The sequence below is a fragment of the Idiotropiscis lumnitzeri genome, chromosome 12, assembly GCF_059441095.1.
Source record: "Idiotropiscis lumnitzeri isolate Australia: NSW breed Sydney's pygmy pipehorse chromosome 12, RoL_Ilum_1.0, whole genome shotgun sequence".
In the NCBI taxonomy this organism is placed as follows: domain Eukaryota; kingdom Metazoa; phylum Chordata; class Actinopteri; order Syngnathiformes; family Syngnathidae; genus Idiotropiscis; species Idiotropiscis lumnitzeri.
Genome location: NC_142402.1, coordinates 14,048,995 through 14,064,330, shown reverse-complemented (window position 1 = coordinate 14,064,330; position 15,336 = coordinate 14,048,995). Strand labels below are relative to the sequence as shown.

Below are 15,336 nucleotides of genomic sequence, written 5' to 3'. Positions count from 1 at the left end.
CTGGCTTACGTCACCACCGTCGTAATGAAACTTCATTGTCAACGCGGACCGCCTTGCAATTTTAACCAAACAGACACTGAATCTGTTAACACGTGATACCAAAAGTACCGCCCCGATAAACTGAGGACACAAGCTCACAATTACCGTTAAAGCCACCATTGGCACCCATCAGGAGTCAGGACAAGCATCAAACCGAGAAAGATTAACCAAAACACGGGAAGCACGGCGGCCTCGCTTCTTTTGTTTCAAACATGTTAAACTCACCTTCCACCCACAGCTGCTCAATGTCCGTCTCGATGGCGGCCACTCGGAGTCCCACCGAAAGGGCCCCGAACACCAAGAGTCCGATAAAGAGTACCTTCCCGCAGTGCCTCTGGATGTGGCAGCCCAGAGAGAACAGGAGGGCCTGGAACCTGTCGCGGATCCACAGGGGTGCTTTCTGACCTACCGCCTTCCCCTGGAGTGGAAGGAGTGGGGGGGCGAAAGGACAGTCAGTATGATGATGTACACTGTAAACCATGAGTCAGATGCAAATTCTGTTCAGAACTAGCCGTAAAACTGATCCTTAACAAAGGCAGTGACAATTGTGTAATATGAAGGGGCGGTCATTACAGAGAACAGATTAGGTAAGGGCAGAGACATCGCAAAAGGGCAAGCAATTGGGGCAATTAACTTGGGTCCTGGTCTGAAGGGGCCCCCAAGAGACGACTGACTCTGGACCAAATCAATGACAAAAACCATCTCACAAGCTTTTACTGACTAGTTGCTGGAAGGAGGCTCCAAGAAACGGCTAATCTTGTTCCTGATCAACGACCCGACTGGAAAATTGTGGAATCTCAATGACAGGGATTTTTGCTAATCTGTTGATGTTGTTATAGATTTTTGGGGCCATCATGGTCTTTCTAGCCTGGGTCACCCAAAGGTCTAGAAATCATCCTGGTTATAAGATAAAATGGTCCAACAATGCACCTAGTCTGCAAACAATCACAGTGCAGCTCAGCTTCTGGCTAGATTTTTGTTGGTGTAGCATTACATTCAGTGAATTGTTAACCATCCATCTTCTACACCGCTTATCCTCATTAGGGTCGTGGGTGTGCTGACTTTGGGCGAGAGGCGAGACACACCCTGAACTGGTTGCCAGCCGATCACGGGGCATCATTATTAGACATATGATATACTGTACGTTTGTGGTTCCATCAAGGGCAATTCTGCACGTAATTTTACAACATATGAATTCTGCAGAGTTTAAGAGCAAGCAGGCATACATCATATGAACCGGGTCCAATGCTGAGGCAGGATCTCCCATGACGCAACGCAATTAAAGATGAGTCGGACGCCAACATCGGGCCTAAGAATGGATTCAATTATCACACTGGAAGTCTCCAACGTTCCACATTAATCAAGCCACTTACTAACTTTTCGGCATATTCCAAACAAGCCTGCAACTCATCTATCTTGCTCGATCGTGTGCATATTTGCCTGAAATTTCGCTCGCAAGCGCTGCAACTGTCACCGCCGTGTTTCTTTCTCTCCCCTCCCTTCTCTCCGCGGCGCTGAAACACATCCAAGCATCCGGGCGGTCCGAAAAGATGCTTTGTCAGATCAAACTCAATCAGTGAATTCCTTCACAGGACCCACCGCATTTCCAAACAAGAGCCTGGCGGAGCCCACCGTGCTGCTCTGAGGGGCTGCCTCAAGCCAGAAACACACGCACGGGATGTGTGACATTATAACAACACGGAATGGGAATGCGAGTCAACACTTCAATAACCCTTTAACAACCAATACGAGTTTGCATTTTAGATTTCTTTCGGGCAGTTTGAGCCTCAACCAAATGCTGTCTGCTATTTCTACAATTTACATCTTCATCTTACCTGTTTAGGGTGCAACAGCACACCTTTATTTGAAAACCGGTTATAAATGTAAAATCATTTATTTAAAAAACAAATGGTCTACCAAACGGTGGAGGCATCTACAGTCCTTAAATCTGACTGGCTACTACTGATTGCTTGAGCGGGTACTTAAACCTTTAAGTCGTCTGTCAGATATTGATATTTTAGTGTAGTTCAATCATACATGAGACTTATTTGATTTTGGTTCCTTGAGGGGTTGTTTTGAGACCCTCAGTAAAGGATTATAATTCAGACAAAACATTCCTATCACCAAGATAGCCAACTTGTTCTCATAATCCTGTAACTCCCATTAATTCGATGTCAAGGTTTGACTCTTTGGTATGGTTGGACATTCATGAGTATGAGGAGAAAGGGCTGGTTTGGGGACCCCCAGTAAAAGACTACATTCTAAAACCAGCAAAAAAGATGACCTTCTAAACAAAATCCCCTATTTAATGTAAATTCAATGAAACTAGCAAACTAACTAATTTCATCCAAGTGCAGTCCAGTCTTACATGAGATTACTTGGAGATTGGCTCTCACAGTGTTGGTTTGTGGACCCCCAGTTAAAAACACCTCACAGCACCATCAAATAAAAACCCTTATAAACAAAACCTTTAACTGTAAATTCAATTCAGTTAATCCTGAAGCAATTAAATACTAATTACGTTAAAAAGCCAAACCTTGACACTAAAATAGTCAAACCTTGTCATCCATACATGAGACTTCTTGGAAGTGGGCTCCCACAGAGCTGGTCTTGGGACCCCCAGTAAAACACCCATACCCCCCAGAAAATGCCTTTACGAACCAAATCCTGGGTGATCACCTTTGAGATCTGTTTAAGTGCGAAAGCGGCGTGGCAGTAACCGCTGGCTTTCCGGAGCGCGTCGGCGTCGGTGGCCGGCCGGGAGCGCGCGTAGCTCGGGGGTAACTCTCCGAAAACGCCGGCCCCTGGGACCCCGCTATCCGAGGCCATGGTCCGAAGAGGCTTGGGGGGCGAAGCGACACACAAAGCGGCTGCGATTTCACAGAGCGCCGCAGTAATCCGACATGGGAGAGGAGCGCGTCCGGCGCCGACGAGTTGGAAGAAAGTGTCCTGCTAGTCTTCCGTGGAGCCGAACGAGTCGCCAAACTCCATCCCAACATTATGCGCCCAAATACGTAAAGATCCTTCAGTCGTCATTCGATCGCGGAGTTGTTAAAAAACACACACATACAAAAAATAAAATCAAAAATTATAATAACAGCGTCTCGGATAGTATCGGTAGTAGTTGTAGCGGTGGTCTTGCTGGTGGGCGCGCGTCACGTCTAGCTCCGATCGCGCTGCGGCAACATTTGGACGAGCTCGCCTCTCGGCAAATCCTGAAAAGAGAGCTTTGATGGAAAAGTGCCGCGGCTCCCATTGGCCGAGGAAGAGGCAAATTACTTTGCAAACATCGCCTATTATTAGCTGCTAAGCAACAGCTCACCAAAGTGGAGAGAGAGAGAGAGAGGGAATGGAGAGAGAGGGAAGGGAGAGAGCGAGAAGGGAGACCACCCAGGCTGCTGCTGCCTGGGCTGGGAGTGGAGGGGGAGGGAGGGGGGGGAGAGAGAGAGAGAGAGAGAGAGAGCGAGAGGGAGGGAGGAGGGAAGTGAGAGAGAGGAACTCTTTCAATAAAGCCCGCACACGCACGCTTGCTCGCTGACTTGACTGCATGCTTGTGCACTTTATTCCCTGTATGTACACATAATTCCCAGTTTAAGAACATTATTACCAGTTAGAGCGCAATGGTAGTCTACTTGTTCCCAATTGGGCCTATAATTTTCGGGTTTCGCTACATTACTCGGTTTAGTCAAATTTTGTACACGCACACTATGTGTTAATGTACATTATTAATGTGCATTGTTTGTGAACATTATTTCTTGTGTGTTATTCCCTGTCATTGTTCCCCGTTAGTTAAATTACTTCCAGTTTGTGCATATTATTCGCTTCGAGTTAAAGTAGTTTTTTGTTTTCTTTTACACATTTTCACGTTATTTTTTCATTATTGTACATCAAGTTCTGAGTGGCTGCTTAGTATTTTCTTTGTTTTAATTTAATTAAAAAAATATATTTATTTTTACAAACCAAAGAAATTCTTAAAAAAAACTCTGATAAACATACACGAAATCTTTCCGCAAACACCAGGGTGGATGGGAAAAACAATTGTGGAAGAAAAAATAAAATAAATAAAAAAAAAAAAAATCTGGAAAAAAAAGTGAATACATGAGTCCGCGGATACCAAACAACAAGTATACAGGGGGTCTAATGAAGTTTTAAGTTGCACTATCACCATTCACCACTAGTTGGCAGACACGGCTTAGTTGTACTTACGCTGGGCCTTTTACTGCTCGATTGTATGATACAATGTGAGTAGGCCTACTATTTTTGGGGCAGATATGTCATGCAGGACAAATAATATTAAAGTTTTGACTTTTGAGCTGATTTTTGTGAAGAAAATGCGCCAAATGAGTCGGTATCTCATTTAGTAGTTCTATGCGGCCCTTTAAGTTGTCAACTTTTGTCAAATATTTGCTAAGCATGTGTCGCATTTCGTTTTTTCTAACAGAAACAGTTGACGTGATAACCGGCCACATCCTGCTTAATGCTATCATTGTGCAATATCAGCATTTATTTGAAATCATCAGCACATAAATGACTCAGAATGTGAACCTTATATGTGATATGTCATTTTTTTAAATGACCCAAGTCCTTCATGTGTTTGCACCATACAGTACCATATCACTGCTCTTTTTTATGGACTTATTTACAGTTGAAGGAAACTGTAAATAACACATTTTGGAATCCAGTGGAACTTTTATAGTAAATGCACATAATATATCTTAAATAATTACACTGTGGTCCTCTATAAACAGAATTATGCACCCCTCCTCTTATATCAACCCACACATATTCGTAGTGCATGCATGCAAGTTTGCAAACACAGGAATCTATGTGAAGACGTGTCAATACTAAGTTTACCGCTCATAATACTGCAGTTTCCTTAAAGTGTCACAAGACTTATAGTACAGTACGTATCCTACCCCCCCCCCCATAAAAAAAAAGACCCTCAAAGGTGGCTGCCTGGTTCAGAGTGACACTCTTATCTAGAGACTCTTTGGAACGGTTCCACGTCTTGACATGCATGATTTCATGAGTTCACAAAGGCGCTCACATGAGCCTGGAAAGAAGGTTCCCAGACAAAACTGCTTTATAATCCTCGAAAAAAAAAGAAGAAGAAAAAAAAAAAGCTTGTAAGTGTAGTTTGCCAAGCAAAAAGTACGAGAGTGAACAAACGTGTCATAATAACACACGGTCGTCCTCGCAGGGCGAGCGACGCAGGCTGTACGGGAACATTTGTCAGGCGCCTGGTGCTAATTTGAGCCCCTTTGCTTGACTTAAAAACAATTGGAAGCTGATGTGGGGTAATTGGATTTAGGTGTTGGTGCCGCGGCTTCAGTCCACTACTGACAGCTGCAAGTTTGGGGACCACGCACGTTCACTGAGTTGGCTTTTGTGGCCTTTGCACCAATAGGGCGCAAGGCATGATTATCGTGCGGTCTGTGTAATTGTCGATAGAAAACACATTTAACTCAAAATATGACGCCTGGAGGGGGCGCAAGGGAGAGCAACAATTCCCAAAAATATATTACCGTTGTGCCATGACTTAGAGTGTAATTATTATTTTCTCAATAACAAAAATACTACTCTATTAGAACTTTCTGAAAATTTACAGAAACGGAATTATTAAACAGGATGTAAAAAAAAATGAAACCGACATCATCAGCGGGTGCGCATGCCACCAAAGTACCCCGATACAATCTTGCAGCCCAATCACATTTGGTTTCCCACACCGAATTCTGGACATCTCATTTCTGCGTGAAACGTGCATGCGTCCCGCATAACCCAAACTTTAACACATCATCACGACGGTTTGTTCACTTTTTGCGTGTACCTCTGCTAATCTACCATCTATTCTTCCTCATAATCACGGAGCTGGAACACTAACATTTCAGGAGGTGCACTTTTTTTTTTCTCCCACCGCGTTGGAAAACGGCTTGACAGGCTCGGTCTGGGTTTGAGCGGTAGAGGGAAATAGGCAGCTGGAAATGGCAGCTCAAGTGGAATGTGAAGAATTGGGTTGTGCGGTAGGGGCCCCCTTCAAGCCTAACAAACTCAGGGAGGTCCGAGGCCTGGTCTGGAGGGCCTTGGATAAATAAACCGTCGGAGATGACCATGCGCTGCGCAGATATCTGCCATCACAGCGCCTCGCCTTGTAGTGCGTACACAAACCACCCAAGACTCTCTCAGTACCCCACATGGTCTCTCTTGTGCGTCCACGTCACTACTCAGACCTCCATCTTTCCAGCAACTCTTATATTCCCCCCTCGACTTCTTACCAACGAGCAGAGTACATTTCATCACTCCCCAGTGGCTCCATTCATCCATCCATCCATTCGTTCGTTCGTCCATGCATGCATGGCTGGCCGTCCGTCCGTCTGTCCGTCTGGAGCTGCAACAGTACCACACCCTCAAGGTTCAGACCCACGATGTGTTTTTTTTTTTTGCAAGAAAGAGGGATCAAATCTGCTCTCAAGTGCCTTTTTTTGCATCTTCTTTGAATGTAAACGGGATGGCAAAATAATTTTAGGGCTTCAAACACAGTGAAGATTAAACATATGATGATTCAGTATCGGCGTAATTTGAGAAGCTTTGATATTTATTGTTAACACCCCGACTAAAAAAAGGGGGCATCCAGAATTCATTGAGGTTCAAACGGGTTCAACAGTCAAACAATAATCAAATGAGGTTTAAAAAACAAACGAAAAAAAACAGTACATGCTTTATTATTATAATTTTTCATAGGAGACTATTTCCATTGACAATACAACGGTCTCATACCTTTACTAAAACAACAGTTTTTTTCCTACGAAACATTAAGCCGTTTACTTCTAACATTACGACTGGATTCTTGGAAGATTTTCTCAAAATATTTAGATTTAGTTTTAGACTTTTTTTTCTCATAAGGTTTCAACTTTTTCTGTGTGGAACATTTGATTCATTTTTTTTACCTCAATAGATTAGAATTTTATTCTAGTATTATCACAATTATTTTGTCACAAGATTACGACTTTATTCTTATAGCATTTGAACTTTAATCTCATAAAATTTTGATTTAATTCTTGACAGATTGAGACTTTTTCCTGGTACTATTTCGATTTGTTTGTATGAAATATTTAGTTTTTCCACACAAAATTGACTTTTTGCCATTCACAGCTCAGCTTGTGAATGTCACGTGAGCAAACTCAAAAGACAGGTGACTGGTTGTTAATAGAGCCCTGAGCCACTGTGATGTCATTTTCAGACGATAGCAAGTGCCAAAGCGGCCGCCCCATGAGATGGATAAAAACGGGTGAATTTTGCTGCTTAATTCATATTTCCCAAACGAATTTCACACGTAGGCCTTCAGTGAAGTCCTACTAAGTCCGACTTGAATAAATCCCCCTCATATTACCACCATTCATGACAACACGGCTGGATAAATAATATACAGAAAAGACACTTACCCACTACCGAGTGAGTGTCGGACGACCGAGCGTCTCTTGAAAGGTCGGTCTTGAAAATGGCTCCGCAAGTGTATCCGCAATTTAATCCCCACCTTTCCCTCCTTCGGCCGTTGTGGTTAAAAAAAATATATAATATGTAATATATTTTAGATTTTCGAACGGTCGCAGTTACGACTTCCGGGTGTGTTGATTCCGCATAGTGCCGCCCCCGCACAACAGAGTATCCAATGACAAGCCCCGTTCATCACCTTCAACCTGAGGCCCACGAGAAGGCCTTACGGTCAAAAACTCGTGATTTGATCGGCTATTGTAACTGTCTATCAACCGTAAAATCCTCCTTGCACACGCAGAACACGCCTGCACGATTGTATCTGAAGGCCTCTGACGAATCGTGCGTACTTCTGAAATCTGCCTAGCAACACGAGCTAGCTGAATTCTAATTGGATAAAAACTCTCCCCTAAAAATTCAACACTATGATATAATATGACATCAATGTGAAGAATATGATCTTGATTTCTTGATTATGTTCGGCCAGCAAAGAAGGCCTTAAAGGCATTGAGTTTGAATAAAACAATAACAATGAAAAATGGACTTCTTCCACGGTGACATAAAACATTTTCATCTTGGGTGTTCCACTACATGTATATTTGAGAAGAACACACAAGTTTTCACCCTACTTTTCTATAATTAGCCCAATATTCAATGAAAAGGCAACAAGTTACCCAGAGCGACACTTTTCCTGCATTAAAAACGCCTCTTGTCAGTCTCGGAAAGGAGGCGAAGCTGCCACCCACAGCTTCAGCACAAGATTAATTATGATAATGCATTTCTTTAGCGCCTTTTGTCGCCCTAATGAATGGTCGCCTTTCTGGGGGCCAAAAACACACAAAACCACAGAAATGCACTTTTTGTCAAGTCTTTGTTTGTGCGCTTGTATCAGAGGTATTGTCGGCGGAGTGTAGCAGGTGGCGACGCCGACCCGGACCTGTGCTCTTAAAACAAACCTCCCAAGTCTCTCAGTGTGTGAAACAATGTTAGCAAACATAAGGGAAACAATTTTTAGATAACTTCCATTCACAACATTCAATCACGTCTGATTAAAGAGAACAATTAGAATGGTGCATAGTTGAGCTCAGACCTCCACCAAGGCTTAACAACCCTAATTTGGATCAGCATCACATTGTACACAGGAATGTCGAAAATGTATGACAATCCTATTTAACAACATTTGGTGAAAATGGATAAACAAACACATGGCTATAAGAGTGTAAAGATTCTGGACAAGGTTGGACAATATGACAATTAGAAATTGAAATACTACAACAAATATTTCTAGAAGTTAAGGTGCGTTTGGACCACCCTTGAAATATTAATACAAAATATAATTCAAGAATTAAGTTATAGAATTATGAGTATATTGCCGTAAACACAAGAATAACGGATAAGGTGACATTCAGTTTGCCCCTGAGCAAAATAAAAATACAAAGAAAGTTGCAATATTGCTGTATAAAATGTGTTATATTATGAAGGGGAAAGGTTTTAATATAAATAATAATAAAAAATAAATACATAAAAATAATTTGAATATAAAACAACATATTAGAATATTAAGATGAAATAAGTTATCACAAGATATAACTTAACTAACATAATGTAAAAAAAAAAATGCAAAGAATTGCGTGCACCAATTGCAACTCTTTCTGTGTGTGTGACTTGGCCACTGGGGGCAGTATAAAACTGTAAAGCCGTGCAGACCAAATAAAGAAGACTTTCACAACTACTGTGATTCAGTAAACTGCTGTGATATTATTCATGTTTTGTAGAGGATAAAGAAAATGTGCCTGTGTGTATGTCCTGATGCAATTGTGTTAAAATATCAGTTTCTTAGACTTTTACAACACTGTGAATATTGATGTTATTTGTTATCCCATCTATGGCGTTTTACAGTTTGTTTTAGCATTAATCAACCAGGAGGCAAAGTTGTGTGGTTGTTTTAAATACATAAAACGTATTGTTGATCATATGTTTGTTTTATGTTTAGTTATATATCAAACAGGACGTGGCACTAAACAGATTGTAGTAGCTTTTTTTGAAGACATGCTCACTATTTTCCAAACTGTTGCATGTTCACAAGTCAAAGCAAATATTTGTCCGACCTCTGGCTAGTATCTCCAAAAAAAAAGTTGTAAATTGGGTCACTCGTATTTGAAGGCACAACTGTATTTTTAATTATCCCATTGCTGCAACTTTCCTCATAAATTGTGGAGTATTTTTGTAACATTTCAATAACCCGAGTAATTATGCAACTTTCTCCTTCTTCCCTTAGAATTTGGCATGGCAACTTTTGTAATGTCACACATTATATGTTTTATTTTTTTCAACATTCAATTTAGACCAGTTTTTTTTTTTTTTTTTTTTTTTTAAGACAATATATTCTTTTATTGTTTTTCAAAAAAACCCACATGGGTTGACTGTTGCATAACTCGGTCGGAAAATCCTCGACGCGGCTGGCGAATTATGTTGCAATAAACCGTCGAACAGGAGATAAAAGTCCACCTGAGAGCGTAAATCAGGTTGTTAGTGTGTTTCTTCCTGTGACTTTACAGGCAAAGCCATTTAAGACGCGATCCCAATCAACCACCCAGCCAATGTTTAGCTAATTACCTTGGGGGGAGGTGGGGGGTCACCAATGTGGCAGGCAGGGATGTCTGGCTGTGTGTGTTTGTGTGTGTGTGTCAGTGGGGTTGTGATGCCGTACATGGTGTCTTAGTCACAACGCACACACACATTGTTAGCAACATAAGCAAGTGTTGCAACTACAAAGCTTGTAAAAAGGCCGCATGCATTCAGATGTTTAAGTTAGAGACGGGGGTGGTTGGGGTGGTATTGCTATGTGTTAGTTGGAGGTGGGCTGGTTGGGTAGGGGGGGGTGTTTTGAGGGGGTGAGGGGTGTCATCTTGAAAGGTAGCGTGTGGAAGGAGAAAAAAAAAAGTGGGAGGGGAAATTCATTTGTGGCCGGAGAACACAGAAGACAAATTGAGGAAGTGTTGTGCTAATATGTCGGGGTCAGTAGCAAATACACACGCGCACATACACACACACACAAACTCACACACAGGCATACACATGCAGGTTTGACTGACTGCCACTTGGGTGGGCCGCTCGCGCGCTGTGTCTCTTTGCTCACCCACGATCAGCCCTCAAGCCATGAAGCCACCCAGCTTCTCGGCCAACCCCCCACCGACACTGCCACCGCAACACCAGACCATCCCCTTTGCACCCCCTCCACAGATCTACAACTCCACCCTACCTTCTCTTCTATGTCCACATTTACCTCCACCTTACTTCCTGTCCTGTGTTGTCTGTTGAATTGATTCTTTAAGTAAAAAAAAAAAAACAGATGGGGACATGAAATGTAAAGTTGACTTTTTAATTAATTGCAAACAAAACATTGAGTTTTTAAACTGCCATTAAAGTGCCAGTCAATTGACGTTCCAACGCAGTACAGATTTATTCTTACCAGTCATTCTCCCAAAAAAGTAGTGAGGTGGTTGGAAAAAAAAATCACTTAGTATCAAAGTTGCTAAGTTGGCAACACTGAGTAGCCGCTCGTTTTGTTGCAACGCCCTTGATGCGCCTCCTGTTGTCATGGCAACAAAAGAGCGTACTCTGCATAGAAAAGAACTGCACCCCGAATAATTTAAACAAGTTTGCTAAGTGTTTCTTAAATGGGATGTAATTCTTTCTCACTGATGTATTTTGACCAAATAATGTCAAGATACCTTTCAATGAGACTCTTGAACTGTTTTTAATTGTAACGCATCATACGCCAACTTTCAACACAATGAACCACGATGGAGTTACCAGATAACGGCGAGCCTCCCAAGCTTCTCCTATTTCTTCTTCTTTGCATTATCCTGCAGTCTGGATGGCCAGTGGCACTGTGCTGCCTCTCAGAGGTCAGTTTTGGTACTGCGAGAGGAGGAGATAAGGGAGACACTCGCGATTGTTGGAGACATTGTTATGCAAGTAAACCGCACACTTTAAAAGTAGGAAGCTCATGCGGTGATTGTCTTGGGATCTCTCTCACGTTGTAAAACACCAGGTAAGATGTTAAAAATATGTATACGCATTCCCTTTGTTGAAAAAAAAAGAAAAGCATCTAAGTAAAACATCTAAGACGTAGATATGCGCTCTGAACGTTCACAGTTCACGTCTCACGTCACGAATTTGACGTGCGGAAGGTCACTCACTCCCTCCCTCTACCACCGACATTCTCCACAAAACACACTATTTTTCTTATCCAGGGTGATTCATTGCAACTCTACACTTTCATTTCCAGACATCATTTTCATTAGTTTTAAAAGAAAACAAAAAGCGAAGGCTGATATGTCGAAAACTTGGCCGGAGGGAGCCGATCCTTCACGACCACACGTACTGCGTGTCGTGACGAGTGCGAAGGGTTAGTGCGGCTGGAGAAACCAACCAGTAACAACAGCTGTATTTTATTTTGGAGGGACATGTGAGACATCAGAGGGTGTCAACATGACAATTGGACGATCAACTGTCGACACCCATTTGGAACACTGAGGCCACCACCGACCACACCATGCTTGAAAACAATCCGATGCGAACATTCCTGTTGAAAGTCTCTCTATTCAAAGTGGGACATTGATGCCAGATGATTATTGTCTCTACAACAACTGAAGTAGGAGTGGGATGCTGTTACTTGGCATGAGAAGTGCTTTGACGCACATCTTTTAAATAGTCATTAGAGGCTACATCTTCAACATATGAGCAGTTTAAACATAATTTTTTAAAATGTGAAGTGATGGCCATGGATCAGATTACTTTTTGAGATTCCTCCGTTGGTGTACCAGCCACAGCGGTACGGTTCTTCCAATGATGCAGCAAATGCGAAAATTTTGCGAGAATAAAAAGATGTAATATTACTCACTGGCAAAAAAGTTATAATAATATCATTGCAATTTACTGAGTCACAGTAGTTGTGAAAGTCTTCTTTGTTTGGTCTGCACACTATACAGAATTATACTGTCCCCGGTGGACAAGTCACACACACAGAAAGAGTTGCGATTGATGCACAATAAAAAGCTGTAATATTAAGATAAGTATATGAGGACAAACCATTATGACAGAATGCCAAGATATTGAGAAAATAAAATCTCTTCTATTTAACATTTATGCTCTCATTAAAAGGCCATCATAAATCATTCAAAACATTTTTTTTAGGATTAACTCATGCTCAAGAAATTATTTGGAGGATTCCTTTTCTTCTACGTAACAGTACTCAAATAACATTTTTTGGCTATTTAACCGACCACTGCCTATGACTGACATCTGAGGTCCAGAACTTCACTGCCACACACATACAAAATCAGTGGTGCGCTGAGTTTGGGAGACGGCAGATTAACAACGGCCACACACAGGTAAGTGCAGGCATTAATGTGCGAACACATACACACGAGCAAACACACAAATGAACTGGTAGGCGGTCTCAGCCACGGTGGCGTTGTCTTGAGGGGACTCCGGGGTCTTTGTATAAATATACAAAAGCTTTATGCAAACACTGGCAGCTGCCACGTCTCATCATGAGCCGTGCGAGAGAGGTCAGAGTGTGAGATGGTTGAAAAATGTTAAAGAGTGCCGTAAACGTGGCTTGGACTTTCACACGTTCAGGTGTGCCTTTCAAATGTAGACGCCGGATTCCGAAACAATGTGACAAAGTAATCGTATAGAGTTATGTGACGATAGGTAGAGTTGTGTTCTTAGAACAATCCCCTAGACCAGGTGTCCTCGAGGGCCACTTTCCTGCATGATTTAGATGTATCCCTCCTCCAACACGCCTGATTCAAATGATCAGCTCCTCAGCAAGATCAACAGGAGCCTGACAATGATCCGGAACATTTCAAAAAGGTGAGCTGGAGGAGGGAAATATATAAAACATGCAGGAAAGCGGCCATCGAGGACCGGCGTTTGAGACCTCTGCTTTAAACAGCAGTCAATATGACTTTTAAAACAAGAAAACTCATGGGACACAGCAGCTTTACACGAAGGAAACTTCATATTTTTTTTTTTAATGATGTGAGTCAATATGGTACTACCAACAACCACTGGAACCAAATTGACACTCATTGTTCATCCCCATCAACCTGAAAGTACCCAGAGGGAAAAGAAGAAAATCATTTTTTTTTTCTTCAATAAAGACATTAAATGAATCAGAACTATGATCTAGCAGGGGTTAAACCGACCAGCTGATTAGTTAATGGGCCAACTTCACCACTCAGCGAGAATGGCTAAAGCTTGAAATGGATTCATTGCTGATCACGTATTTTGGCACGATGAACATGGACGCCTCACTGAAATCAAAAGGTTGCAGGGTGGCACAGCAAACTAGCAAGCTAAATTGTACAGTAAATACGATCGCTAGCTCAGTCACTGGCAAAATATGTTAGTCAATTCTCAAAGCAAGGCCACCTGAAAAGGTAGCCGCTAAGCTAGCTGATAGATAGCCTGAAACTCAAGGCCTTCGAGGTGGCGTTATTCGGAACAATAACAATGTGTTACGTGGGTAACCAGTTACCATTCAGGGATTTCCAGAACACTTAACATTCCATTTTGTAACATGAAAGCCAATTGGCATTTTTTGGTTTGTTCGAGGAGAAAACTGCAAATTTTGCTGGCAAACTCGTTTTCGAACATTGTCGTTCAGAGAAACCCGAGAATGGGTTTAATTGGAAGGGAGGGAAAATGCCCGATTACCACGCTTAATCACTTCATCACTTCTTCTGATTATCCCAGAAAAGATGAAATGGACACAACTGACAACAACAGGAGCTTGATCCAAGAAAATTTCCTTTGAGAAAATCTTGTTTGAAGTCTGTCAAGGGCGAGGTCCCGTTGATCAACTGTCCGATGACCAATTTTTAACGCAACCAAGAAATTAATCGGTCCACATTAGTGAGCTGATCATCTCGTCCGAGTAAAGCAAGTTGTGCAAAAAGTACTGAAACATTGCAGATCTGTTGGAAGTCAATCAAAATTTTAGAAAGGTCAAATTAAGTTCACCTGTAAGAATTATGGTGCAATTAGGTGCATCCTGAAATTCCACCCTCAAGCCGAATATCGCTAACTTTTTCCAAGTAGTGTTACGTTAAGTCAGATCCTTTTTCAAACAATTTATTAGCTAATGGATTCCTGACATTTGAGAGTGAGTGGATGCACACGAGTTTTAGCGTGTTTGTGACATCACATGTGTAGTCGGGACTTTTGAAAAGCATCCTGCGGTGAGCGAGGTTTTGACGAACCACATGATGGGCTACCGATGTGACTCTACAGCGACATTGGCCGGGGCTTTCAAAGTCAACTTCATGTAAGTGTTTCATGCTCTCTCATCAGCGAGGCTTTCCTCCAACCACTACTGACACATTCAAAAAAATCATCCCGTTTTTTAAATCCTCACACAAAAGGAAAAAAGAGGCCGTCGTAAATCACACGCAAAAAACAAAGCTTCCACATCGACAACTCTCTCCTTCGTGACTAAAGAACTTCCAACCTGTAATTTAAGAAATGCTTTGCCGAAGGGATGCAATAAATCTCGTGACAGCTAAAGGGGGGAAAGATGAGGTTGTGGTGGGGATGAGGGCAAAAAAAAAAAAAAGAAGAAAGGCGCCAGCTCGAAGTACGCTTCCTCTTCCGAGGAGTGTGTGTGAGGGCGGGGTGTTGGTGTTAACTGATACAGGATCAAGCTGGGTGGTCCAGAACTGACACATACACCATTTTTGTGTACAAATAAACGGAACCCCCCACTCCATTGTGGTCACCACTCCCACCGCTTTT

At 42.1% G+C, this 15,336-nt stretch overlaps 1 protein-coding gene across 1 annotated transcript in view; it reads right to left on the bottom strand.

Moving 5' to 3' along the window:
* ptch2 (patched 2) overlaps positions 1-3,294 on the bottom strand; it is a 33,698-nt gene extending 30,404 nt beyond the window's left edge. Inside the window, exons 1-2 of the mRNA XM_088311818.1 lie at positions 2,719-3,294; positions 265-457 (exon numbers count right to left, since the gene is read on the bottom strand). Coding sequence (XP_088167944.1) covers positions 265-457; positions 2,719-2,868 — 343 coding nt within the window. The 5' untranslated portion in view covers positions 2,869-3,294. The remainder of the gene's footprint in view (positions 1-264; positions 458-2,718) is intronic.
* Between the last annotated feature and the right edge of the window lie 12,042 nt (positions 3,295-15,336).